Source organism: Paroedura picta, chromosome 13 (genome assembly GCF_049243985.1).
Source record: "Paroedura picta isolate Pp20150507F chromosome 13, Ppicta_v3.0, whole genome shotgun sequence".
NCBI classification, from domain to species: domain Eukaryota; kingdom Metazoa; phylum Chordata; class Lepidosauria; order Squamata; family Gekkonidae; genus Paroedura; species Paroedura picta.
The window spans coordinates 1,926,488-1,953,318 of NC_135381.1; the positions used below are offsets into that span (position 1 = coordinate 1,926,488).

General features: G+C 55.5%; 1 protein-coding gene across 11 annotated transcripts in view; it reads right to left on the reverse strand.

Annotated features, from left to right (window-relative positions):
• The window catches only part of CUX2 (cut like homeobox 2), a 117,893-nt gene that overhangs the window by 2,178 nt on the left and 88,884 nt on the right, over nucleotides 1-26,831 (reverse strand). For 8 of the 11 annotated variants that reach the window (XM_077309358.1, XM_077309361.1, XM_077309359.1 and 5 more), the window contains 18 exons: nucleotides 22,654-22,732; nucleotides 13,755-13,952; nucleotides 13,293-13,416; nucleotides 12,929-13,005; nucleotides 12,582-12,648; nucleotides 11,782-11,830; nucleotides 11,584-11,688; nucleotides 11,061-11,252; nucleotides 10,615-10,673; nucleotides 10,318-10,366; nucleotides 10,094-10,193; nucleotides 8,934-9,596; nucleotides 7,196-7,294; nucleotides 5,237-6,015; nucleotides 4,652-4,811; nucleotides 2,426-2,689; nucleotides 1,531-1,719; nucleotides 189-462 (listed from right to left, as the gene is read on the reverse strand). In XM_077309358.1, the coding sequence (XP_077165473.1) occupies nucleotides 189-462; nucleotides 1,531-1,719; nucleotides 2,426-2,689; nucleotides 4,652-4,811; nucleotides 5,237-6,015; nucleotides 7,196-7,294; nucleotides 8,934-9,596; nucleotides 10,094-10,193; nucleotides 10,318-10,366; nucleotides 10,615-10,673; nucleotides 11,061-11,252; nucleotides 11,584-11,688; nucleotides 11,782-11,830; nucleotides 12,582-12,648; nucleotides 12,929-13,005; nucleotides 13,293-13,416; nucleotides 13,755-13,952; nucleotides 22,654-22,732 (3,527 nt within the window). The remainder of the gene's footprint in view (nucleotides 1-188; nucleotides 463-1,530; nucleotides 1,720-2,425; nucleotides 2,690-4,651; nucleotides 4,812-5,236; nucleotides 6,016-7,195; nucleotides 7,295-8,933; nucleotides 9,597-10,093; nucleotides 10,194-10,317; nucleotides 10,367-10,614; nucleotides 10,674-11,060; nucleotides 11,253-11,583; nucleotides 11,689-11,781; nucleotides 11,831-12,581; nucleotides 12,649-12,928; nucleotides 13,006-13,292; nucleotides 13,417-13,754; nucleotides 13,953-22,653; nucleotides 22,733-26,831) is intronic. The other 3 variants (XM_077309367.1, XM_077309366.1, XM_077309364.1) reach the window with 2 other exon arrangements.

Consider the following 26,831-nt stretch of genomic DNA (forward strand, 5'->3'; position numbering starts at 1 on the left):
AGAAAATTAGTTATCATCATCATAACAATTAACAGCTCCAGTGACCCACTGCCCTTCTGTGATCTCATTTGCTTTGCACTAGAGTTGCCTGAACCACACTAGAGCGCCCTGCAGCGCCCTCTGAGGTCAGCAGGAGGTTTTGCTTCCACTGGAACTCTGCTGCCCTCTTGAAGCCCCTTGAAGCGTACCTGTAGTTGTGGAACCAGTTGATGACGGTGTTGGTCTTGAGATTCAGCTGGAAAGACAGCAGCTCAATGGTCTGCTGGGAAGGGTAGGGCTCCACCTGGTAGGCCTTTCTGAGGGCCTCCTTCTCTTCGGGGGCCAGGACCACCCGGGGCTTCTTGATCTGCAAGAGGCTCAGGTCGTGCGGCTGGAGGCTGGGGCTGGGGCACTCCGAGCGGCTGTTGGGAGACTCGCTGTCCGAACCGGCCGTGATCAGTCCGTAGCGGCGCTTCAGGTATGCTACAAACAGAACGGGAAGAAAAGCAACCGGCTATTATGATAACCTCCTTAGATCCTCAGCGCTCAGGTCTTTCCTAAGCCAGGCTGGCTGCCCCAACAGGACGGCTGGGCTCACGTGGAGATCCACGTGCACCCCGTCACCATCCACCAAAAGAGCTGAAATCGGGGGGGGGGGGGGGCTTGAGCTTTTGGGAGCCACCACTCCTAGAGCCTTGAGTCTCAACCCCCCCCCTCCCACACACACAAATCTTATTGGTCTCTCAGGTGCTCCTGGACTGGCATCTAACTGCAGAACAGCGCAGCAGCCCTCTGAAATAATTCTGCAGATGAGAGTCCCAAACATATTATGCAGCTTATCAGCTCAGCGGAAAAGGGAGAGATACGAGCTCAGAGCTTCTGCCCATTTCCCCCTTCAGCTCAAAGCAGCTTGCGCTAGAGAAGCCGGTGCTCGTCACACCGCATAACATCTTGGCAGACTGCATAATCTGGGGACAGCAGGCTCAAGCCCACACGACACAACCCAAGGCTGCAGGGACATTCATGGAATCCTAGAGTGGGAAGGAGCCACAGAGGCTATCTAGTCCCACCCGCCGCTCATGCAGGATCAGCCACAAGCTGTCCAGCCGCAGCTTGAAAACTGCCAGTGGAAGGGAGTTCCCCACCTCCTTAGGCAGCCCATCCCACTGCTGAATTACTCTGACTGTGAAATTTCCCCCCAGATATCTAGCTGGTGGTGTTCTGCACATAGTTTGAAGGCGTTACTGTGGGTCCTCTCCTCTGCTGCCCACAGGACCCTGCCCCCCTCCAAGGGACAACCTTTCAGATACTTCAAGAGAGCCCTCCTGCCCCCTCTCAGCCTCCACTTCTCCAGGCTGAACCTTCCCACGTCCCTCAGCCTTTCCTTGTCGGTTCTTGGTCCACAGGCCTTGGATCCCCCTCGTCGCTCTCCTCGGCCCCCTCTCCGTTTTGCCCACCTCCTTTTTAAGCGAGGCCTCCAGAACTGCCCTCCGCCCTCCAGGTGGGGCCTGACTTTGGGGGCGATCCCTGCATGTGGCAGATCCTCCTCACCTTTCTTCTCCAGCTTCTTCATGTCGCGGAGCTTTTCGACGTTGTGCGGGTCGTTCAGCCAGAGCTGCATGCGGACAAAGGGCTCCCTCCCTTTCAAGCTCAGCTTGTGCCAGGGCTTGGGCCTGGAAAGGAGGTCGGAGACGGACCCCTGGGTCAGGCCCAGGATGCTCTCTCCAAACAGCCGCTGGCCTGGGGGGGAGGGGAGGGGAGGGGAGGGGGAGACAGGGGAGAAGGGAGACCATCAACGCTTGTCCAGCAGTTCTGCTGCTGCCCCCGTCCCCTCCGCAAGGCAAAGAGAGGCCAATGCCCCGTGGGGATTTTGACCCGCGTGCCCACTGTGATGCCTCCGTTTTGGGAACTTCCATGTGATGTCATCCTCTTTCCTAGCACGGCCTGTCCTCATACCAAGATGGTTCTCTCCAGGGGACATCTCCCCACATTCAGAAGAAGAAGAGGTGATTTTTACACCCCGCTTTTCACTACCCGAAGGGGTCTCAAAGCAGCTAACAAATGCCTTTCCTTGCTCTCCCCACCAGAGACATCCTGTGAGGTCGGTGGGGACGAGAAAGCTCTGCGAGAACTGCTCTGCCGAAAGAGCTCCAAGGGAACCGTGACTGGCTGCATGTAGAGAAGCAGGGAATCAAACCCGGCTCTCCAGATTAGAGGCTGCTGCTCTTCTCCACGACAACCCGCTGGAGACATGCTGGCTGGGTGTGCGTGGAGATTGCCCCAAGCCAGTCTCGGGAGCCAGAAGGTTGAGCCAGAAGGTTGAGGCCCCCTGCCCCAATGCAGTGCCCCACAGTTCCTAGTGGCCTCCCTCCTGCCTGCCCTCCCTGTAAGGAGCCGCCAGCCCTGCCGCTATCAGCCTGGAGAATTCCCCCCCAGGAATCCGTACCGAGATTGTTATCTGTTAAGACCTCTTTGACCTTCTTGGTGATGGCGTAGGTGTCCAGCTCCGGCGACATGGCCACGATCTCCTGGATACCCGCTGAGCCCTGCCCGTTGGGGCACGTCTTCCCGCTCACCGTGGAACCCGACCGACTCTCCGGCTGCTGGTTCTCCTTGCTGCTCTCGAGGCTCAGGGCCTCCGGGGGGCTCTTCTCTTGCTCGGGCGGGCTGGGCGGCGGGGAGGGAGAAGACCGGGCCTCCCCAGGACTGGCTGCACAGAGAAAAGGGGAAAGAGGGAAATGGGCTAAACCGCCATGTGCTGGCTCATTCCCGACGTCGGTAGCATCGGCCTGTGTGAGAGACGTCCATGGGCACCATCCATGCAAAGCTTAAACTGGTGCTAAACTCCAGGATTGCCGTAGGGGCAAGCAATGGAGGGACACTGCCACCCCGTTCTGTGAGGGAACGCTGACCCCGAATCACAGCCCTGGGGGATGCCTCAGGTGGGTGAAGCCCAAGGCCGAGCAGGTTTCATGGGCTGGAGACCGGCTCTATGTCTGCTGTGGTTTGTTTACTCCCTCGGGTCCTCCTGGATCCACGGTCTAGGCTCTGCTTGTAGATAGACTTATGAGCGGCCTTTTATTCAGCAGGGGTACGTGGGTAGCCGTTTTGGATTAAAGAGGATGACGTGCACCATTAACATGAAGCTCTCAAATGCGCTTCAGTCCCTGGCACAAAGTTTTGAAAACATCCCTTTCCAAGAGGCATTTGCAGGAGAACGTGCTCACTAAGGAGGCAGGGAAGAGAGGCACGTGAGTCAAAACAGCCGGCATCGGGAAGATGTTAGGAGCTGCCTTTTCAGAAATAATAATAATAATAATAAATCCACAGTGTTGTGGTTTGTGCGTGTGTGCATGCACACAGATGTCTGTCTCAGGCCGAGTAGGTGGTTTGCTTTTCTGCTCCTCAGAGGAAGCCTCGGGGCCGATCTGGCCTGGAAGCAAATGTTTCCTGACCCCAATGTGGGGAACAAAACTACCCTCGGATTAGACTGGTTTGACAAAGGGACGGAACTTTCAAAAAAGGCCAAACTAACTAGTTGAGTCAACGGAGGAACAACACAAGACTCAAGAGCAATGGCATCATTATTATACAGACTTTTAGGATAAGCAGCAGTAAATGAAAGGGCCAGGGGACTATATTTATACCCGTTGGGGCCATTTTTGTATCCACTTTCTATCTTTTTGTATTGTCTCATAAAATGTAATAAAAGAAAAAAAATACATATTACCCGGGGCACGGGCTCATCCCTTCCCACCCTCCCTCTCGCCATCTGCCCAGCGTCACAGAGTGTCACAGAATCAGACGGCCATCTTCACAGCCTGTAAAATTCTGCACACTCCCACACATGCACAACCACTGCCAGCCCCACACTTTTGGCACTGCCTCCAAAACAGCACAGATGCAGGCCTGATATCAACACCCAGGCAGAATCTTCTAATGGCAAAGTGGAGAATGGCATTTCCTCCCCCCCCTCTCGGATTCTCCGCTGCAGGAAGCAAACTGAGCACTTTGTGCTTATCTAGCTTTCTGTTTGCAGGACTTACTTATGGAAGTGGGTCATTGGTGATCTAGTAGCCCTCCTGCACTCTGAAACGGTACATTCCAGTCTGCGCCTACTGTGACTTCTTCCAACCACAGTGGAGCAACGACAGCCCCGGAATGGGTCTCATTTCTCAGCAAAACTATAGGAATGCTCAGGGCCAAAACTTTTATCCAACACCTGTTACCTCTTCTGACAGGTCTTGGGAGATGTCAATCAAGGGAGATTCCAGAGCTGCTTGGAGGGGGCGGGAGAGTGCTGGGGGTGGCAGAGTAGGCCATGTGTGTGTGTCTGAGTGTAAAGGGCTATTAAGGCGCAGATGGCTTATGGTGACCCCAGCAAGGGGCTTCCAAGGCAAATGAGAAGCAGAGGTGATTTGCTTGCCTGCCTCTGCGGAGTCTTCCCTGGTGGTCTGTCTTCCTCTGCAGAGTCTTCCTTGGTGGTCTGCCTTCCAAGTATCAACCCTGCTTAGTTACTGAGATGTGAAGAGATTGGGCTACACCACAACGCCTCCCCTCCAGAGACTAGAACATACCACATGTGTGGAAGGCAGGTGTGCCTGACCCGGGAGTCAGGTCCAGCCTGACCCGACAGAGATGGTTCCCCGAACAGCTGCTGCAGAAGACCTACCGTGAGGCTGTCCGGCCTGCTGGCCGATCCCCAGCCCCAGCTGGTCCGTGAGCCACAGCTGCATCCGAATGAACGGCTCCCGCCCCTTCTGGGTCAGCTTGCTCCACGGCTTGGGCCGAGAGAGCATGTCACTCACGCTTCCCTGTGACAGCCCCAGCACCTGCAGCGGAGAGGAGAGGAGAGGAGAGAGACGGGCTGGGTCCACGCACAGGCCTCGCTGCTCCAGCGGCAATGTGGCGGCACCTGGGAAGTGAGCTCTGCCGGGGGGAGGGATGGGGGCATCGACAAGCATCTCTTGGGGAAGGAGGAACTCTAGCAAAGCGTTCAGGGGGGTTTCTTGGGGGATGCAACAGAGATCCAGAAAAGTCTGCACAGTCCAATGCAAGCAAACAAAAAATTCTGGAGGGAAAGAATGCTCTGTGAATTTTCCGAGGGTGTCCCTGGAGAATGGAATTCCCTGCATGGAGCAGCAAAGGGAAGTTTCTCCCGGCAGCCCTTCCCTTCCAGAGTGTGCAATGTCTGTGTGTGTCTGTCTGTGTGTGTGTGTGTGTGTGTGTGTGTGCTTTCCCGGCAAGGCTGAGATACCTTTTCCCCGAAGATCCGCTGGCAGATGCCGTTCTTGGCCAGCTTCTCCTTCACCTGCCTGGTCAGCTCCAAGGTGTCCACCTCCCTGTACATGTACATCTCGTATTGCTCCGGAGTCAGGGGCGGGACAGTGGGCTTGAGGGTCCGTGGAACGTAAGCCGGGTAATACGCCAGCCGGCCGGAGCCCTGGGGCTCAGCCCCTTCCGCCTTGACCTCCAGCCCCCGATGCGGCTCATCCTCAGAGGTGGGGAGGTCTTCCTCGTTCGGGACGGGGTCACCAGCTTCCCCGCGTGGCCACCCCCGCCCGTTGGCCATGCTGGAGTAGCTGGAGGAGGAGGAGGAGAGGGAGGGCGACACGGAGCTGTACGGGCGGCTCAGCAGGCTCCTCTCCGAGGCCCAGTGCTGGTCAAAATATGAGCCGGCGTCCCCAATCTCGGACTTGACCTTGCGGATGATGCTCTGCACGAAGGCGGCCGGGGAGAGCACCGTCAAGGGGGCCTGGCTGGAGCTGCCACCGGCACCAGGGCCCAGCAGCCCTTCCTCCTGCTTGATGTAGGCCTGCACGATGTTCTGGCTGACGGCCGCCAGGGTGGAGCGCTCCGAGGGCGGCGTGGCGACGGACCGGCCGGCGCTGCCCGACTCGATCTCCAGCAGGGCTTGCTGCTGAGCCTGCATCTCCCGACGGGCCTGCTCCAGGATGCTCTTGATGGCATCTTCCGAGCTGCTCCCGCCAGGGCCGTTGGCCACTGCTTGGGGGGTCGAGGAGTTCTTGCCATCCCCTGCGGAAGGAGCAGCCAAAAATAGGAGTGAGGGTGGAAGGCGGGGGGGGGAGGGGGGAGGGGCTGGGGCCGGGCGGAAGGACCGTTGCTTGGCATGCAGGAGGTCGCAGGTTCAGTCCCCGGCATCTCCAGCGAAGAAGATCAAGTCTCAGGTGGTGCGAAAGACCTTTGCCTGAGACCCTGCTGCCAGTCTGTGGACAACACTGACGTTGAGGGACCAAGGACCTTATTTCACCCTAAGGCAGCTTGTAAGGAGCACCGCTAAGATCTTTGGGGGGAACAGGACTGCGTGCACCACAACCAACCAGATTGGAGGGGGGGGGGAGCAGGATCTACATGGCCAAAAAACACAAACAGGCCCTAAGTTCTGTGGGTGGCGTCTGACTCACTGCCAGGGGGCTTCTACTGTACTGCACCGTTCCTACGTAGCCAGGATGCATGCCCAGCCCCACAATACATGGGGGCCCCCATAAGAAGCTGTCAAATTCTTAAAGGGAAGACACCAGCAGAGGGCAGTGTGCACCATGCTACTTTGGACTCTGAGAAACCCCAGGCCAGAATTTCATGCCGAATTTCAGCCACCACAAAGCGATCCTTCCACAAGGCTAAATCTGCCACACGGGAACATTCACCAGTCCGGAGTGAAGAAGCACCCTGGTCAAAGAGCTCATCTGTAAACAACACTCATAAGAGGGTAAGAGAAGCTGTGCTGGATCACAGCAATGGCCCCGCCAGTCCGACATGCTGTGTCACACAACGGCCAAAACCCGGGGGCCATCAGGAGGTCCCCCATTGGGGCCAGGACTCAAGAAGCCCTCCCAGTCTTGCCCCCTCCCCCCAAGCCCCAAGAACACAGAGCATCACCGCCCCAGACATAGATGGGCAGATAGAAAGAGAGAGAGAGAAAGCAAGAGCCACTGTAAAAGTGCGATAAAAACACAACACTTAAGATGACAAAGTTTCCGCCGTTAAGACTGAAAAGGGGACACTGACCTGACTAAGGCTGGAGGCTAGGGCTGTTTGTTTTTTCCTCCAGAGAACTGAAGACGGTATGAAGGAAAGTGAACCTCTGCTCATGGCAAGGGCCCTGACCTTGCTTGAATTTGGGGGGACTCTAAGGCCACAGAGTACGCACAAGGCGAGTCGTGCAGGTGGCGCACGCAGCCCCTCCGGCCCATACCTTTCTGCGACTCTATCTCCTTCTTGGCTTGCTCCAGGATGTTCTTGATGGCGTCGTCGGAGCCGGTCTCCGGCGTTCTGATCCTGGGCGTGATGCTACCTGGTCGGAGAAATGCAAGAACAAGGCTTGCCGCTTTGAGCCAGCTCACCTCGCTTGAGGCGAACCACAGGAGGCATTCTGCTCTTTTTAGGAGGTCCTGGCTGACAGGAAACTGCTCTCCCCATGGGAAGTGTAGTCCATGGACATCTGGAGGACCACAGGTTGACTACCCCTGCCCTACGGGACGCAGCAGCTGGGATCCTGCTGGGATCCGATCCCTCCTGAAAACGCACAGCTCATTTCTCCCCCATGAACGGTTCCTGCTGAGATCTATTTATTTATTAAGGGATTTCTTTTAAAAAAGGGAAACAGGCCTCAAAGCCCAGCAAGCCGCACAGTGTGAAGAATTACGATGAATAATTAAGAGCTGTTTGTCAGAACCGACAGATAAAACACATTTGGCGGAGTGTCTGGCGGAGTTCTGCTTTTGATGGGCCGGCTCCCAAGCTGGCGGGGATCCCTGCGGGAGTCTCGGAATGACTAGAAGGGACTGGCTCTGATTCAGTCACACGGGATCTTCTGTTCGGCATTGGGGGAAATTTAAAAGTCTGCAGAGTCCCAGTTTTGTTATGTTTCTCCTGAGGCCAAGGATTGCTGGCGGGAGCCCAATCTAGCAGCAAGAATCTGGCTTGGCCCCAGCGATCCAGACTCGCTTTCTGTCTACATGGCAGAGTTCATGTGGGCAACTCAGACTGCGCCTGCCCAGGGGTGTGAGAACAACTCTGGTGAGCCTCAAGTGAATGTCGTTGATTCATCAACATGCAGCCAGGGCTTCCCTGATTGTCCAAGGAGCAGAATTGGGCTCGATCCTGCAAGGTTTCCTGACTCATATGTGGCACTAGACCCGGGGGGGGGGGGCAAACGGTGGCTCTCCAGATGCCCATGGACTACAATGAATTGGAGGAGCTCATGGGAATTGTAGTCCATGGACATCTGGAGAGCCACCGTTTGGCCACCCCTGCCATATATGGTCATCATGTTGACCCACCTCCCCTCTCAAGATGCCAATGATGGAGTTGGAGGGAGTGGGAAGGGGAGGGGCCCTGAGTGGGCGTGTCCCCGACCATATTTGGCACCATCACGGCACTCCTGGGGCTTCTGGGGGCCTGAGGAATGTTTCAGGGGTTTCTCAACAGTCACAAACTTGAGACGGGCTGGGTCAGACCCACACCCAAGACCTGTGCTAACCACGGCTAACACTCATCCTGAGTAATGACAAATCACGGAGGGGGTGGGCATTCACATTGGCAAGCAGTTTGGGGGAAGGCAGCTTGGTGTAGTGCTTAGCAGTGTGGACTTCTAATCTGGCGAGGTGGGTTTGATTCCCCGCTCCCCCACATGCAGCCAGCTGGGTGACCTTGGGCTCTCCACAGCACTGATAAAGCTGTTCTGACCGAGCAGGAATCTCAGGGCTCTCTCAGCCTCCCCTCCCTCACAGGGTGTCTGTTGTGGGGAGAGGAAAGTGAAGGCAACTGTAAGATGCTTTGAGACTCCCTTGGGTAGACAAAAGTGGCATCTAAGGACCAACTCTTCTTCAATCCTGTCTCCACCTCCCAAGCTTTTAATCACTTTTACCTCAGTGCAGTAAAGAAACCCCTCAACCGAACCTGCCCACCTACTTCCTACCTGGCTCACTCACCTCTCTGGCGCACCTGAATTGTCCTCAGAGCCAAGACGTTCTGCTCATCGGAGAGGAACTGCTTCATCTTGATGAACGGCTCTTTGCCCTTGACGGTGAGCTTGCGCCAAGGCTTCGGCCTAGCCAGAATCTCACTGACGGAGCCCTGCGAGAGGCCGAGGACGTAGTGCCCGAAGACCCGTTGGCCGATGTTGTGCTTCAGGAGCTGCTCCTTCACCTGGAAAGCGATCTCGGCCGTGTCCAGCTGCTCCTCGTCCGCCGAACCAGATGAGGTGCTGCCTTCGGACTGGTCGCCGGGCGGGCTCGCCTCGCTGGCCGGGTGGGCTTGGCTGGGGTTGCCAGATAATGTGGTCCCTTTGGCGGCAAAGAAAGGGGATGGGAAAGCCACCGCACTGCTGTTCTCGCTCTTGAATGTGGGAGGCCCCATCTGTTTGGGCAGGAGGGAGTCCAGCGGGATCCGCTCGGCAGGGCCCAGGCTGGGGAAGGGAGACAGCAAGAAGGTCCGTGGGGCTTCCTGAGCTGTGGCGGGCCCCAGCAGGGGCTGGATGAGGGTGGGGGAGGCAGAGTCTTCCCTGGGCATGTGGGAGAGCTGCTGAGGGGAGGAGTAGGACTGGTCCGTGCCCACGGAGTCCTTCACCGACTCGTCTTCCGAGGGATCCTCCTCTAGAGACCAGAGAGAGAAGGAGAGAGACACACCAACTATAGCTTTCCAGGAAACGTCTTGCTATCATACTGGGGCCTGTTGATGAAATCAAGACTAGGGTTGGTGCTTCGGTGTCCAAAGCGCCCAGCCCTAATGAGACACCTACAAGAACAGGAGAGGGAGTTTCTCCAGATGGTTAAGGGTTGTTTTTTTTTTAAATTAAGGTAACTTTTTATTCAATTGCATTCCTTCGTTTATTTTTGAATTTCTAGTCCACCCTTCTCCGAACGCCCAGGGCGGATTGCAAGTTTGAAAATCATACAAGTGCAGAAACAAACAGATTTAAAACTATTAGGACTCTTTGTTAGAGTCATCACAATCCGTGTTACGTTCGCAAGGGAGGGGTCAAGGGTCCTTGTGAGGGGGGAACTCTCCTCCTGCTAAGGCCAACAGGAAGCATTTTGTAAAAAAGCTCTATCCTACCGCTCCCTGCTCCAGCAGCGCATCTCCAACCTACCAGGATTGTGCACGAGGCTCGGTTTTTCCAGCAGGAACTTCTGAGGCGTGTAGAAGGGCTCTTTCCCCAGAAGCAAAGCATCGCTGGATTTTGATATGCTCTAAAGTAAGTTTAAAAACAAGAGAGAGAGAGAGAGAGAGAGAGAGAGAGAGCAAGGTTTGGGAAGCTTTCCTCCAAAAGGTCACGGGATTTCCGTGCATGTTTTCTGAGCCGCGAGCACTTGCCTGTGACAGGCTGCAGTCGGAGGACGCCAGCTTCATCCCCTTCAGGATGCTGGAGGAGAAAGGGAAACAGAGCAATGAACATGTGCAGGCGGGACTTGGTCATTGATCCGTGTTTGATTGTATAGATGTAATTTCTTTGGAATTGAATGTTTTTAGACCTTGGTGTTTCCCGCCCCGAGCCGACTAGGGAAGGGCGGGGTGTAAGAATAAGACGATGAAGAGGATTGCCAGTGAAGTCACCTGGGTGCCCCCAAACACTGGCAAGTGCCCAAGACAGAGAGGAGCATGCAGGAATACCTCAGTTCAGTCTTGATCTCCTCGTAATCCGACTGGGCTCTTAGTTTCTCTTCCAGTTTCTGGAGGGGGGAGTGAGAATGGCAGAAGGACAGCTGATGCTGCATCAGGACCAAGGGGTCCATCTAACCCACCGTGGCCCACCCAATGACCCCCAGGAGGCCCACAAACGGGGCACAAAAGTGAAAGTCACCGAGACAGAGGGCTGGTCATGCCACCCGGCACCCAGAGCTGGATTCGAATCCAGATTCCAGAGGGCTCCCTAGGCAAAGGGCACGTTGACGCTCTAAAGCTGGCACCCCAAAGACCTGGTTGGTCTGCAAGCTGCTCTTGGACTCCAACCTGACTCTTCAGCTGCAGACCAAACGTGGCTGTTCTCTGAACTACCTCCATGCAAGGCTCTGGGGAAACCCTCGGGCATTTCACACCCCCCCCCTCCCCCCACATACTTCAATGGCCTCGTTTTTGGCCGCCAGCTGCCGTTCCAGGTCTGCGATCTGATTGGCCGAAGACTCTTCCAGCTCCTGCATGGAGTTCTGCAGATGCTGGATCTCTTTGAGGAGCCGGACGATTTCCCGGTCCTTGGCAGCCAGCGCAGCCTCCAGCCGCGGCCCCGGACACAGGGAGAAATTCACCTTATCCTGCAAAGGAAGGGCGTTGAGGGCAGGGGGGACGGAACCCTCCCAAGGCCCTCAACCGAACTGAATCCGACCCTTGGTCCTCAAGGTCAGACGTGTCCACTCAGCCGGCCCGTGGCTCTCCATGGTCTCTGGCAGCGGTCTTTTCCATCCCCTCCTGTTTGGTCCTTTTAGCTGGAGATGCCGGGGATTGAACCGGGGACCTTGTGCCTGCCAAGCGGAGGCTCTTCCACTGAGCCACAGACCCTCCCTGAACTGTTTTCCAAGGGCCCCAGCTAGGCCACTTCCTGATTGGCTGACCACTGATAAGCATCCCCCCCTTCTTGGTCCTCACCCCACTGGGTCCCTGCGGAGAGCAGCAGGCCAGGCGCAAGGAGCTGTTGACGGACGCCAGCTGTTCCCGCAGACTCTCCACCTCCCTTTGCGCAGCCTCGGCTCTCTGCCAGGAGAAGAGATCAAACGTCACGGAGGACACCCCGCTGCGTCTTGCGGAGAAGGTGAGGGAGGCACCTCCTCAAACTGAGCTCCTTACCTGGTTGGCTTTCTCGAGATTCGTCATGATCATGGCCACTTCGTCTGTCCTGGGACGGGAGGACAAGGGCAGGTGGTTACAAGCCTGTAGGCTGGGCTGAAGATCATCTCGCGGTCTGCCCCCTGGCTCTAGAGGGCAGGAGGCCAACGGGGAGCCGGCCTTCGGTCCCCAGAACCAGTTTGTTTTACTACTGGGATTTCATGGAAAAGGGCACTGTCCACACACTCAGCAAGGCGCGTTTAATCCGCTTCCAACGTACTCTGCAGCCAGATGACAAAATCCACCTGCAGATGGTCACCGAAGTGGGTTGAAACGGCATTATTTGGCATGTGTGAACAGGCCCACGTCTGGCCACGGCTGATATCTCTTGGGGGCTCCACCTACCATTTTTAGAACATGGGCGGAATTAAGTTGGGGATTTTGCCCAGCAAAGATTCTGATTGGTCACTGGAGATATGATTGGTTGTGTAGATTTTTTAAAACACTGCTTGCGCAGGAGCTGCCACCAGAGCAGTAGGGCCTTCACTGGGGGACTGAAGGGAAGCTGTGGCGGCCATTTTGTGGCTGTCTCCGCCTCCTGCGGCAGCCGTTTTGTGGCTGTCTCCGCCTCTTGTGGCAGCCATTTTGTGACTGTCATTCTTGCAGCGGCATCAAAATTCGAACACTGCGCGTGGGCTCTAAGAAGTCAAGAGCCCTGGCCTTGAAGCTTGATACGGATTCTTTCTCCTGCCAGTCCACCAGTGATCCTACTGCATCAGGGAACGGTGTGTCCACTGAACGCACAAAGCCGTTCGACTTACTTGGAAGCCGCCTCTTCATCGTACTTGCAGCGCAAATCTACCAGCTCCGTCTGTGTGGCCTTTAGTGCTGACCAGCAAGGGAAAAACAAAACAACGGAAACACACAAACACACACACACAACTGAGGGTAAGGTCCATCACTCAGTTAAGGATGCCCTGGTGGGCACTGCCCCGTTTTCTGAATTGAGGTGGGTGAGGGCCAGGGATGGGGCTTCTGGGTGGTGGCCCCTCTTTGGGGAAACCCCCTCCCCCACAGGAGTCCAGGGCCACTGTGGCCACAAGAAAGGGGAGGTGGGCAAATGGAGGGGACCTCAGGGCAGCAAGACCCCTCCAGACCCTTAAACTACCTGAGTGCAGGACTTTGATCTTTTCTTCTGCTTCTCCCAGCCGAGCAGCCAGAGTGACCTGTACTTCTTGCAGCCCCCTGGAAAGGGAAACGCACCAAAGGGATCGACTTCAGAACATCTGTGCATGTAAAAAATCATGACGTTCCATAATAAAGAGCAAGAGTCCAGGAGCGCCTTAAAGGCTATCCAAATTTGTGACAGAGTAGGGCTCCCAAAAGCTCTCACCCAGCCACCCATTTCGTCTAATGTTGTCAGGGGCTCCTGGGAATTGTAGTCCACGGGCATCTGGAGAGCCGCAGCCTGGCCAGCCCTGCTCTAAGGGGCGTTAAGGCCCGGCGTGTCCCGGTTGTTCGGCCTCCCGTACCTTTGCTTCTCGGCTTCATTTCTCTGCAGCAGGGTGTCTGAGAGGAGGGCTTTGCAGTGGGTGGTCGGGAGCCTGCCCCCCTCGGGCCTGGTCAGCCCTGCTGGAGGCGTCCCTTCTCTCTGCTCTGTGGTCAAAAGGGGAGGGGGAAAGCCGCATCAACAGCAGGGCACTACCGAGGCGGGAGAGAAGCCAGCAGCGGAGGGAAGGTCCCTGGGAGGTTCGTGCTGCCCCTGCCCACATGTAGGGCCATCACGTCTCCCCTCTCCACTGCCGGCCCCCAGCTGGGAAGTTCCTGGACGTTTGGGGACGGAGCCCAGGGCTTCAGTGGGGTGCATCGCCCTTGGGCCCCCCCTCCCAAGCGCCCCTGCTTCCTAGGGCAACCGATCTGCTGCCCCGGGGGATCCCCAGGTTTCAGCTGGAGGCTGGCACCCCTAATCCCACGCATTCGGAGCTCTGCCTTACCCTCCTGCCGTGTCGCGTGACGTGCAGGATCCAGCTGGAGAGGCAGGTGGTGGCGGGTGCCTTTGGGGCACAGGAGCTCCGGGTTTTTCTTCCACTGTCTGTTCAGCTCTTTCAGAGGTGGGTTCTCGGGGCTGGGGCCATGCAACTGCTGCAGCCGGTTTCCTAAGCTCCGCGCTGTTTCCAGGAAGGGAACGGGGTCTAGAGAGGGGCAGGCACGACAGGGGCAGTCAGAACCCCCCAGTGACGCATGGAGGGAGCGCACCAGCCGCCATGCACCGGACAGCGTGCCAAAGAGGAATCCTAGCGCCCCCCCCCCCCACCAGCGAGAAGGGCCAGGGTCCATCCTGTCGCCTCAGTTTTCCTAAACAGTCTCTGCAAGGAGCAAAGGGGAGAGGCAACGTCCACGGTTTCACTTTATGCTGCACTTGGGGGAGGGAGAGTCACTTGTTTTTAAAGACTCGTCTCCTGTGTAAGACGTTTTCTGCAAGCAGAGAGTTAATGCACCCGGGAGGAAAGTTCTTTTGCAATTTGCTCCTTGAAATGTCAGATTTCTGCTTGCGGGGAACAGTGAAACATGATCTCTCCTCTCCCACACCCACAATCTTCTGGAATGATAAAATCCATCTCCCCACCTCAGGACTATGCTGCCTCTCCTTTGAGTCTCATTCACCCCCCCCCCCCGGTTTTATATCCTGATGAAGGGCCCTCTCAGCTGCTTACAAAGAATAGAAACGCCATTTAAAAAGAAGAAACGTTACGCCTGCCACAAAAACATGGAAAATAACCAGTGAGAACTGCTAGTGCAGGAGTCCCCAATCTTTTTGAGCCTGCAAGCACCTTGGGAATGTGGTGGGCAGAGCCCCCAAATGGCTGCCAGAATCCCACTGCTGACTGGTGGGAAGGCTCTCTTTTAAGGACTATTCCCTACTGCTTCCCCCCCCCCCCACATCCCATTAAGGAACACCAGGTAAGGAAACCCCGATTTCCACAAACACCAAAAAAGGGAGAAAGAATCCAAAGCGAAACATCCCACTGGCGACCAATCACAGTTCCTCAAAAGGCTTCCCAAAAGGAGGACTCTCTCTGAATGTCTGATGCTCTCTTCAGACATGTGGAAGGATGTGGCTACATCACCTGCTAGAGGCTGAACTGGCTGACAGGTTCCCACACATTTAAAGAAAAAACTCCTTGCAAGCAGAAAGCTAGCACAGTAGGGAGAAATGTTCCATTCCTGTGCTGCTGGTTGTCTAGTTGCAGGGAAGCTTTCCAGAAAGGGATCCTTTGTCTACAGCCTGAGCTGGTCTAATGCCTTCTATTGCTGCATCCTGTTATATCTGTGAACCAGGCTTGTTTTGGGAGGGAGGTCCCACTTCCTTTCTCCCCCTCCCCTCAGCAGTACCAATACCCATGCAGCTCTTGTTCAGAATGTGGACATCCCTGCCTACAGAACACCCCTCCCCCAGAGGCTATCCCTACTTGCTGACATTCCGTGGGACCAATTCCTCGCACGCCTGGCCTCAACCAGGGCCAGATCTTCCTCAACCAGGGCCAGATCTTCCTCAACCAGGGCCAGATCTTCCTCAACCAGGGCCAGATCTTCCTCTGTCCTGGCCCCACCTGCTAGACAAGACCAAGCGTCTCACACAGCTGACTTTCGCACTCCGCACAATTCTTCTGCGCTCCTGAGATAACGTGCCCAAAACGGCCCTGGATGCTGGGGTCGGGCCTGAGTGAGGGGAGGGGAGAAGCCAGGCTGCAACGGCTGAGGCTCCCCGTGGCCCTCCTGCTCACGAGGAAGGCCAAGCGTGGCCGCTCTCCACCGCCGCCGGCCGCCAACCCCCTGGGGCTGCTGCAACGAGAGCCGCCTAGCTAAGCCTCTTCCGCCCCGTTTCAAGGATTTCCCGCCCAGGCCGGCTGTCTCCCGCCCGGCCGCCTTCCGTTTCCACCCGACGGCACGTTCTGCCGCTGCTGCCTGTTTGCCTAGGCCGGCCGGCGGAGACAATGGCGCTTTCTGGGGAGGTAAGCAGGTGCATTCCAAGCAGGGCCATCTTTCCCCGCCCGCCGCAGCGCCACTAGCCCGCCTCGGCTCAGCAGGGGTCCGCCATTATGCCTCCCAGGGCCGACATAATTATACATTGACATAATTAACCCAGCAAGCCCATTAGGAAGGCCAGCGGAAAAAAAAATCATGCATAATTATTTGTTGTGTGCATGCTAATGAGTCCATCTGCACAGCCATTGTATAACATGAACAAATTAATTTACAAGTCTGGATCTTTTTTAATAAGTTCAAAAATATGCCTCCTATTGTACCGGGCCCAGATTTGCCTCTTCTGCTCCCCCCACCCCTGCACCCACTTATATTTCTGAGGAGCCAGGGGGAAATGGGAATCGAATTTTGGAGGTGGAAGACACAGGAGTGGGAAACCGAGGCCGGCTTTGGCTGTCCGAATGGCAGAGCGAAGCAGTAATAAATCCTCCGTTAATCCGTGACAAGGAGTGGGGCTGAAGAGAGGAATCAAGGGCAGGTGTGTGGGGGGGGAGGGTGTCAGAAGGAGCCATCTTGAGCCATTCGCTGGCAGGGGCTCATGGGAATTGTAGTCCATGGACATCTGGAGGGCCGCAGTTTGACTGCCCCTGCTCTAGGGTTTGGGACGCCCCTGTCCAGATTGGACCCCGCTTGAAATCGCCTCAGATTGAATTGGAAAAGCAGCAGCTCTGCTTGTATCCCAGAGAGCTGCAATTGCGGCTGCCCCGGGCAGTTTGCTGAGGGCCGGGCGATAAGCAGAAGGTACGGGCCGGGCGTCGTTTATCTGGGCCCTTCTGCCTGAGAAGCAGCAGCCCTCCGCGTCCTTTCGGCTCTGCCCATGTGCCGCCACCCTTATCAGGACAGGCCACAGGCGCGCTCGGTCTCTCGCGCCTGACCCAGCGAGGGTTTCCAGCCACAGCAACAAGGCGTTATCGGGCTCAGCATGCCTTTCCCCGGCCCAGGAGGCGGACGTGCATCCTCAGCCTGCAAGGAGAGCCCGTCAGCCAGATGCCAATTGGCGCTAGAGCAGGCCTTGCCCTTGGACGCGGGGTCAAGGGGGGGCTGCTGGCCATGCAAATGGGGTGGGGGGAAGAGGCAGAGAAAGAGGCAAAGCTCAAGCATGTCTCCGCTGAAAAAACTGAGGCCCGGTTTGGAAAGACGAATCTCTGCCACTGAGCCACGGCCCCCCTCGTCCACAAATCCAGGGCTCCGGGGTCTCTTCTCCCCCCATCGATCAGCTGCGTGAACATTGCCTACCAGCCGGATCCATATCAACCTTTGACAGCTGGTGCAGATGTGGGGTGCTTCACAACCTGAAGGCCCCACCCCAACGCCAAGTCCCATCTCTGTCATTATGATTTCCCAGATTTGACATTCCCTCTCTTATAGGGGCTTATAAAACACCGAGAAACTTGCGTGTGATCCAGAAACACACAACATTACACACAAATGCACGCATAGACCAACCGGCCAATTTCCTACAACGGACTCCAAGCGTGAAATCGCCATACAGCCTTCGGCAAGCCCGTTTCATTCCTACCCCCCTTGCCCTTTATCTGCAAAGCAGAGATAATACTGTTGGCCTACCTTGAAGGGTTAGTTGCCGTCATAAGGACAGACAAGATAAGAGATGAGCGGGACTCTGAGCCACCAGTAAGCACAAGATAAACACAAAATTCGGTAGACAGAAAGCACGGACGACCCCCCCCCGCCCATGCTTTTTAACACGGACAAAACGTGCCGATCCTGAAGTTAAAAGGCAAGGGATCACAATCCTGACCTCTCCCACGCCTGAGAAGCAACAGAAGCACGCTTCCTCCTCTCTCCACCAGTAACAGAAAGGTCCTCTATGGCAAGGGTAGTCAACCTGTGGTCCTCCAGATGTCCATGGACCACAATTCCCATGAGCCCCTGCCGGCATTTGCTGGCAGGGGCTCATGGGAATTGTAGTCCATGGACATCTGGAGGACCACAGGCTGACTCCCCCTGCTCTATGGAACGGAAAGGCCACAACTGCTGCCTGGTGCACAGCTCGTGACCCACCTGTAGGACTCCCTGCCTGGGGAGGGGGATTCAAGGGAGACCCCCGAGTGAAGCTGCACTTATGGGGAGGGGGGTGAGCACTGGACTGGATAACTTTACAGCCACTAATAACAGGTTTGTGGCTCTGTGAGTTAAGATAACCGCTATTGGTAATTAAACCTCCTGCTTCAGGCTGCCAGCTGATGAGGTGGTGCTGGCTGGGGGAGGCTCATTGTTTGGGGGGGCGGCAAGCCCTCCTGGCGGCACAGGTTCCTTATCTGGCACCCAGGGCTGAGAGTGGGAGGAGGCACGGCCAAGAAACGTTCACGCCTCAAGGCTTTGGAGAGCGGCAGCAAAACGGAGGCCCTTTCTGTTAAGAGTGCAAGGCGTCTGGCGTTCCTGGTCATTCCCTGGCGGATTGACTCCCGCCGAGGAGGGCCTACGTGAAGCCGCTAATTAGAAGCTGTGACCTGAACTCCTCCTAGGGTCCAGATCTGCAAAAGGCAATTTCAGAGGCTGGGATTTCTTCCCTTGGCACCAGGGCTCCGAGTTCAGATCCCAGGGAACAAAATGGAGCTTCCAGAAAAGCAACTGTGGGAAGGGTGTGTGTGTGGATTAATCAGGACAGAGAGCGCCAGGGAAGGGGAGAGGAACTTTCCTACCTCAGGCCAGTTTCCCGTGGATTGTAAGTGGGTGGACAGAAGGGGTGGTGTAGGTGCTTGGCTCTTGCATTCCCAGGGAATTACTGGCCGCCACTGTGGGGTGGAAGGTGGATTTCCTCCAGGCCAGGAGATTTTTGGTGGTGGGGGAACAGGGAGATTTGGGCATGAAATCGGGGTCACTGTGGGTCGGTGGGTGGATATGAGTTCCTGCAGTGTGCAGGGGGTTGGAGATGACCCTGGAGGTCCCTTCGAACTCTATGATTCTAGGATTCCCCACAAAAACAGTCATGGACAAACTGAAAACCAAAGCAAAAACAGTTCTGAACCGAATCCGGCTACTCTGAGCCTGGGCACTAGAGGGCACTGCTGCATGCTTCTTGCAATCTAGAGCCTGGAAACCTATTTTGGATCCGCCTGAAAAACTTTCGCGGCTACTCAGCTTGGGCTTTGGAGTAATATAGAGCAGCGGCTCCTAGAAGAAGAAAAGGGCATTTATTTTAAACAGAAGAGAAAGCAAAACGCTTTTCAACAGCACCCTGCAAAGGGGCACCCATCAGCTCTACTTTTCATTCTGTTTTGCCTTCTGCCTGCAGACCAGAAAGGGGGCCGGGATCAGGGGGGGGGGGGCTGCTTGTATTCCGTGAAGAGCCACAGCCCTACGGCTTGCACGGGAGCTGCAGCCCTCAGGGGGTAGGGCTGCCACCTCCAGAGCTGGGGGTTTCCTGGAGCTTTGGGGGTGGAGCTGGAGAGGGCAGGGTTCAGGAGGACAGGGACAATGCCACAGAGCATGAGATCATGGTCGAATACCAGGCTATAATGTCACAGAATCCACACACACACACCCAGCTGCCATTTGCTCCAGGGGAACTCATCCCTGCAGTCCGGAGATCAGCTGGAATTCCAGATCTCCAGGCCCCACCTGAAGGGTGGCAACCCCACCAGAGGCTGTGGCAAGAGCATTAGTCCTCTCGAACCAAGAGCTTTGGCCAGGGGATTCGCCTCCCCCTCTCTTCCCACACTGGTCTGAGTTTTACCACACCCTTTTCCAGGGGGAATGTTATGTCCCAGGGAGATGGGCTGGCCAGTGGTCAGATCAGGAGTTTCCCACGCAGGCCACAGAGCTGCACGGGACAGAATGACGTGTGCAGCTCTTCACAAGTTTATTTCTTCCGGTTTGAATCTAGTTTTGCCCCTAAAAGCAGAATGAAGAAATCACCCAGCACCCCGGCACAAGTCAAAAGGGGGCCTCAAATCAAAGCCTTCTCCTCAACAATGACATTAATTATGCTTTTAACGCAATTTTCCTGCTCCCCCCATCCCTGCACAGCGACGCAGGCCCAGCCCCCTTCTTCTTCATGCCACATCTGTGTGAACAATATCCAAAAGATTTACGATTTTCTTCCCGTAATTACAGACATCCACCACCGAGGCTCACTGTATCAAAATACTTGCTGAGCAATCACGGCCCGGCAGTTTTCTTTGCTTGAGGTTTGCATTGACAGAAGCCATTCAAGGCAGCGGCCGTGTGTGTGTGTGTGTGTGTGTGTGTGTGTGTGTGTGTGTGTGTGTGTGTGTGAGAGAGAGAGAGAGAGAGAGAGAGAGAAACCCGCAAAAATGTCGATTTAGGAATTTGTTTCTTGCTTTTTACAAAAAATCTGCTTGTCAACAGATATATGTGTATTTATAGGTTGCTACCTGCAGGGACGTTGCATTCTCCGAGGGAGTCACTTGGGCCCAAGGAAAACTGAACCAGGCCTTGTTGCTGAGGAAATTGGGGTGGGACCCCCAGGGGGTGAGGGGGACCCTAAAAGGCAAATGGGGCTCCCGATGTAGGGCGAATTGTAACAAGAGTTATAAGAAAACAAGCCCACAAGGTACAATCCCGCCAGCCTGCCTTAATTCCCCCAAGAAACCGTCTCTGCCATTCCTAAATGTCTCAAAAGTGAAGCAAGGCGCCCAAGCAGAGTTCTTCTGAAGTCTCCAGAAGTTTGGAGTCCCCAGGCTCAGCACATCAGCAGGAGAACACTGGTTCTGGCCTAGAGAGACTGTCAAGATGGGCCTGGCCTGGAGTCCCAGGAGGGCAATGCGGACACCCAAGAGCCTGAGACCCCCACCAAGCTCCCTGCTGCTGGAGGACAAGAGGGGCTGGCGGGGGGACAACAGGTGACCAGTGTCACTGCTAGAGCCTCAGAATACAAGCAGGGAGACCAGGGCTCAGATCTCCCCTGCACCAGGGAGCCTCCACCTTGGCCAGTTCCTCTCACTCAGCTGTGCCTACCTCGCAGGGAGAATGGGGGAGAGGGCGAAAATGGAAGCTGCTCTGGGTCTTCAAAGGGGGGGGAGGGAGGGGGGGAGGGAGCTGGGCTCTTTAGTAGCCAAAAGAGTGAACTTGGTGGCAGAGAGTCTTCAGTTCAAACCTCACCCCCCTGCCACCACCTCACTAGGCGGTCTTCATTACTGCCTCAGCTTCATCCCCCTGATCTCCGTTAGGGGACTAATAACCTATTTGTTCTAGAGATTACATTGTGTGTGACGTGCTCAGGTGCTTCAGCAAACGCAAGCTATTAGCAGCAGCAGCAAGCTCCTTGTACTGCTCTAGTTATCTGTGCTCATTAAATAACGGCTTGTTTTACGCATTCCTTAGGAAAATGACAGGTTGCCTTCTACCAGCTCAGGTCCTGGGGCCACCCAGCCAGGGAGGAGAGCATTTTGACCAGCCGGGAGGCTCTCCAGGGTCCCTGGGGAGGAAGTCCCCCCCCCCAGCCCCCTGTTATCTGAGATCCTTCAACTGGACAGACCCGGGAACTTCTGCATGCAAAGCATGGGCTCCTTTGCTAAGTTACGCCCCCAGTCCTTGCATGACTGCAACCTCGAGGGGGGGGGGGTATCTGTTAACCCTGCTGAGTGAAGTTGACCTTGAGTGAGGTTGTTTTTTTTGGGGGGGGAAGGGGCAAACAGCCTCTCTGCCCGCCCCCCAGTCCCTATGTGCCACCACCCAAAAGAACAAACACAGCCTCTGCAGTCATGGTTTCAGGCTAAGATGTGAACCTCACATGATCGGGGTTTACAAAATTATGTATGGGGTCGAGAAGGCAAAGGAAGAAGTCCTTTCCTCCCTTTCTTCGAACTCCTCAGCCCTCCGTTAAATGAATGAGCAGCAGGTTTACAGCAGACAAGAGGGAGGCCTTCCACACCCAAAGAACAATCAATCACGATGTGGAATCCACGGCCACAGGAAGTGGCGGCAGCTGCCAGCACAGACAGCTTCAAGAGGGGGCGGGAGAAACACCTGGAGCCGAGTCCTGAGTGGCCACCAGCCCTTGGAGCAGAGAGCACTATTTAATCTCGTCTGTCTGCAAGGGGCTACTGGACTCCTGCTCTTTTCCACTAGTAGCCACAAGGGGTAGTGGGAACACTCAGCCTGGGGCACTGATTCTCGGTCTGCTTGGTGCTTGGGGGGCCACAGTGGGAGGGCTTCAGGACTTCTGGCCCCACTGGTGGGCCCTGATTTTGGGTCACTGTGTAACGCAGAGTGTTGGACTGGGTGGGCCATTGGCTTGATCCAACACAGCTTCTGAGGTTCTTATGTCTGGAGCAGTGATGCTCTGTCTTCTTACACTGGGGGGGGGGCACCTGTTGGAGGGCTTCTGGGGGGCTGCTGGAGGACCTCCCAATGGCCCCTGGGTTTTGGCCACTGCGTGACCCGGAGTGTTGGACTGGAGGGGCCACTGACTTGATCCAGCCCGGCTTCACCTGCATTCTTGCGTTCCTACCAGAGGCTGACGGCTACAGGGCCCACCTCACCTTACCTCACCTGTTACCTCCCATCTGAGAGCTGATTGGCTGCGCGGATTTAAATGACACTCCAGTGACGGATGCCCATACAGCATTGGCTTTCCGCTCTCTCTGACATCTCATTCTCTGGGTATTTTTAAAATTTAGTCCCTGCCCTTGGCTGGCTCTGCCTCCCACGTGTCCATTTTGCAGCTGCACCCATGGCCCCGTTTCAAAATCCTGAAGGTGCTCATGGGCTCAGGGAACTGCTGCGTTAAGGGACTTCTCCACCTCTGGAAGGTGTCCCAGCCACGCCTGGGAGGGAAGGCCACTGGGCAATGGGCACCCAACCCCAGGAGCGCCCACTCCCCTCCTAGAGGCAGCCCCCCTCCCCAGAGGCGGCCCTCCATACCTGGCGCTTGGATTAATTGCTTGTAAACAGTCAGGAACGCGGCTTCCGCCTCCTTGCTTCTTTTGCTAAGAGCGACCACCTGGGGAGGGGAGTGGGGGGGGGGACACACAAACAACAACAAAAAACAGAGGCTATGAGGAGCTGCAAAATGAGGGAAGGAAAAGACGTCGCACAGAATAAACCTCGCAACGGAGACATCAGCCGTGCGGCGTACATGAGGGAGGCGACAGGCCCTTTGTTAATCTCTGCGCCTTCGCCAGCTACAGCCTCAAACTCTGTTCGGCCTTAGGCAGAAAACCCAAACGCCTCCCCCCACCCCCTTTCCCGTGGATTAAAAACACAATGTACTAAATAATTGATAATCAGACGACTTTCTCGCACTCTGAAATCGGCTGCCTCAGCCCGGCTACTTCTATTTGTGGATTAAAATATTTATACACCCTCCCTCGCACAGAGTCTTCAAGGGGGCTCACGATGGTGCATAAATCAAATTAGAGCAGAGCAATAGGGAAAGGGCAGTCCAAAATAAATAAATCAGACCACCAGGCCCAAGACAAAAGGCCCAGGATGGGAAGGAGCCAACAGATACGTAACATCAAACTCTTCCTGGATTCCGACCACATTGTGGCCGAAGGCAGACAACCTCCATGGAGAGAGCATGCTCCACAGGCTGGGTGCCACTCCGAGAAGGCCATGCCCCAGGCGGCCGCTTCCCACACCTCGGCCAGTGGAGAAATGTGCAACGGGGACTCCAAGGACATTCTAATGGGGCAGTCTGATGCCCTGAGAGCCAGTTTGGTGTGAGGCCAGCTTGGTGTAGTGGTTAAGAGCAGCGACCTCTAATCTGCTGAACTGGCCTCGATTCCCCCTGCTCCACATCAAGCCAGCTGGGTGACCTTGGGCCAGTCACAGTTCTCTCAGAGCTCTCTCAGCCCCACCTACCTCACAGTCCAAACAGCTTCAGAGATTAGGCAGGCCGTGGCCAGACCTGCAAAGGATTCCCAAAACCCAAAGAATTCAGAATTCCTCTGCTTGCGGATGTAAGAGCCTAAGAAGAGCCCTGCTGGATCAGACCAGAGCTCCATCTAGTTCAGCATCCTGTCCTACACGGAGGCAAACTAGTTCCTCTGGAGGAGCAACAGGGCAGAGAGGCTGAGGGGGGAACGTGCTGCCTTCCTATGCAGAAAACTCAGCCAGTTTTCACCACTCCACTTGACTCCAGGCATCATTAAAACTTTGTTCCGAACTGGGGTTCCGCTTCACGCCAGGCGTGATGGATTTGTGCTACCGAGCAGCAGCCCCCCCCCCCCGCGACTTTCCTTTCTGCTGAAATCAGAGCATCATCCCTTGTCATCTTCCATGCGAGTTCTCACATGGGCAGGGGGGAGGAAAGAGCTTAGCATCAACCTGGGGGACGCAGCAAGACGCAGGAAAAGACAAATTCCCTTCCGAAAGAGAATTCGGGTGTTAATATGCCTCCTGAACAAGTCATTTGTCACAAGGCTTGAACACCGAACGGAGACTCCAGCAGAGAAATGAGGAAGGGGGAGTGAAGGTGGGCCTGGGCATGTTTCTTGAAGATTTGGGACACGGCTGGGGAAAGGATCCTACCTAACGGTGGGGCCAGAGTAATCCTGCTGAGTACCCAATGGGTGACCCACCTCTCAGGCACTATACTACACCTCTTCCCCCACCCTCATCCACCCCCAGAGCTGCTTTTCCCCCTTTGTTCCTTCTTTAATCTCAGCATCCTTCTTAGCAGAGTCAGGACAAGAGCAGCAGCATTCCCTGCTGTCCGTTCCAGAAAACCACTCCACTGGGGGCTTCAATCGAGAACAGTGTGGTTCAACAGTGTCTAGTGCATTTGAATCCTTTCGAACATTCTTAAAAAGGCCATTCTGGGGAGAAACACAGTGACCCACTGGCAGGCTTCAGGCAGCGGCTGGATGGACACATATCCTGGATGCTTTGGGCTGCCCCCCTGCACTGAGCAGGGGATTGGACTAGATGGCCCCTAGGCCCCCTTCTTCTAATCCATGATTCTATGGCTCCTGTAACCCTGTAACACACTTTGATATGGCATCGTATTGCTCCTTTCGGGAAGTACACAGGCAGGCAAAGTTCAGAATCTCGATAAAAAGGTTTGAGTCCAGGGGCACTGTCAACGCCAGCCAAGATTTACCCAAGATACAAGGTTTCGTGTGCAAGCACACGTCCTCAGACACAATCAAACAAAAGGTCATTGCATCTGAAGATGTGTGCTTGCACATGTGTGCTTGCACACCTTGAAAATCTGAAGGTGCCCCTGGATGCAAACTTTGTTCTGCTGCTTCAGACCAACATGGCAACCCTCCTGACTGTAACCTCCCCACAGGGAGAGCGTTCTCAAGCCCAACCTGTTGTCACGTTCCCTTTGCAAAGAAACAGCCCTGCAGAGCTCAAATAAGACGCCCGGGCCGTGACCAGCAAACCCTCCTCCATCTGTGACGTTTTGCCCCTGCGGTCTTCTTCCTTCCATTTCGCTCTGCAAACAAACGGCTACAAACTCCAAAGGGCTGGCCACCCCACCCTCCGACCCCCCCTCCCCCCTCGGGCCAGGCAGCAATCTTATTAGCAAAAGCGTGGCTGCCACTTACAGCCAATCCCAAGCGGCCGGTCGGATAATTATCAAGTGGAATCCAGCCCTGGTGCAGAAGCCGCTGAGCCAATCTATTGAATCTAAGGGGGGGGGGAGAAGACAAATTCCCCCCTCCCCTTTCTTTCCGCTGTTCCGAACCGCTTGTGAGACCTCCACACAAGACTGGATTTAAATTGCTTGTCATTCAGCACAAAAGCCGCACCACCCATTTGTAATTCGCCCGCCACCTGAGCAAACCAACTTCCCCTCTCCCTGCACTCCCGGGCACTGAAGCACAGAGATCTGAGCTGTTTTCCCCACCACTGTTTGCAATTGTGTACGTCCCCATCTTTCTTTAGGAACATCTAGTACACAGGCCGCATTTTCACGTTTTGTCTTTCCGTGCTTCTAGCAGAAGCGGACATTCTTGCAAAGCGTTTGTCGATTTCCATAAACCAAAACCGCCCTCGGGTGCTTGATAAAAACCACAGTCCCAGTTCCATTGTGCTTGCAACCTCATCCGATAATGAGGGGAGCTCTTTGGTCCAGCATCCATACGCAGCAGGCCTTCTGAGCATTACGGTTTCATCGTTAACCAAGGCCCGACCATTGCATCGGAAAGATGTAATGTTTGGCCACAATACATGCTGCCTGCCTAGAGGCTACTGAGGCAAGGACACAAGAAAAGCCCTGCTGGATCAGACAAATGCTCCTTCTAGTCCTCACAAATTAGCCAACAACAAGGCAGAGAGGCCGAGGCCTTCATTAGAACAGCAGAAGAGCCCTGTTGGATCAGACCAGGGGTCCTTCTAGTCCAGCATCTCGTCTCACACAGAAGCCAACCAGTTCCTCTGGAGGGCCAACAAGAGAGCAGGGAGGCTGAGGCCTTCCTTCAAACATAACAAGAGCCCTGCTGGGTCAGACCCGTGATCCATCCAGCCCAGCCTCCTGTCTCACACAGTGGCCAGCCAGTTCCTCTCGAGAGTCAACCACAGGGCAGAGGGGCCGAGGCCTTCTCCTGAGAAGAAGAGCCCTGCTGGATGAGATCAGTTGCCCATCCAGTCCTGCATCTTCTCTTACACAGAGGGCCAGAAGCACAGTACCGAGATCAAGGCTTACCCATGATGTTGCCAGTTTAGAATAGAGGTTAAGAGTGGCAGCCTCTAATTTGGAGAACCAGGTTTAATTCCCCACTCCTCCACAATCAGTCAGCTGGGAGACCTTGGGCTAGTCACCGTTCTCTCAGAGCTTTCTCTGTTTCACCTACCTCACAGGGTGCCTGTTGTGGGGGAGAGAAAGGGAAGGTGATGGTAAGCAGCTCTGAGACTCCCTCAAGTAGTAAAAAACAGGGTGCATTAACCTGCTCTTCCTGGCACTGGGATTCAAAGACTGGCTTCCCCTGAACATGGGGCTTCCCTGTAGGCACCATGGCTGGTAGCCACTGACAGACCTCTCGTCCAGGCACCTGCCCGATTCCTTTGTAAAGCCCTCTGTGCCTCTGGCTATGAGTGCATCCTTTGGCAGTGGGTGCCAGATCTCTCCTCGGTGAGTTTGTCTGATC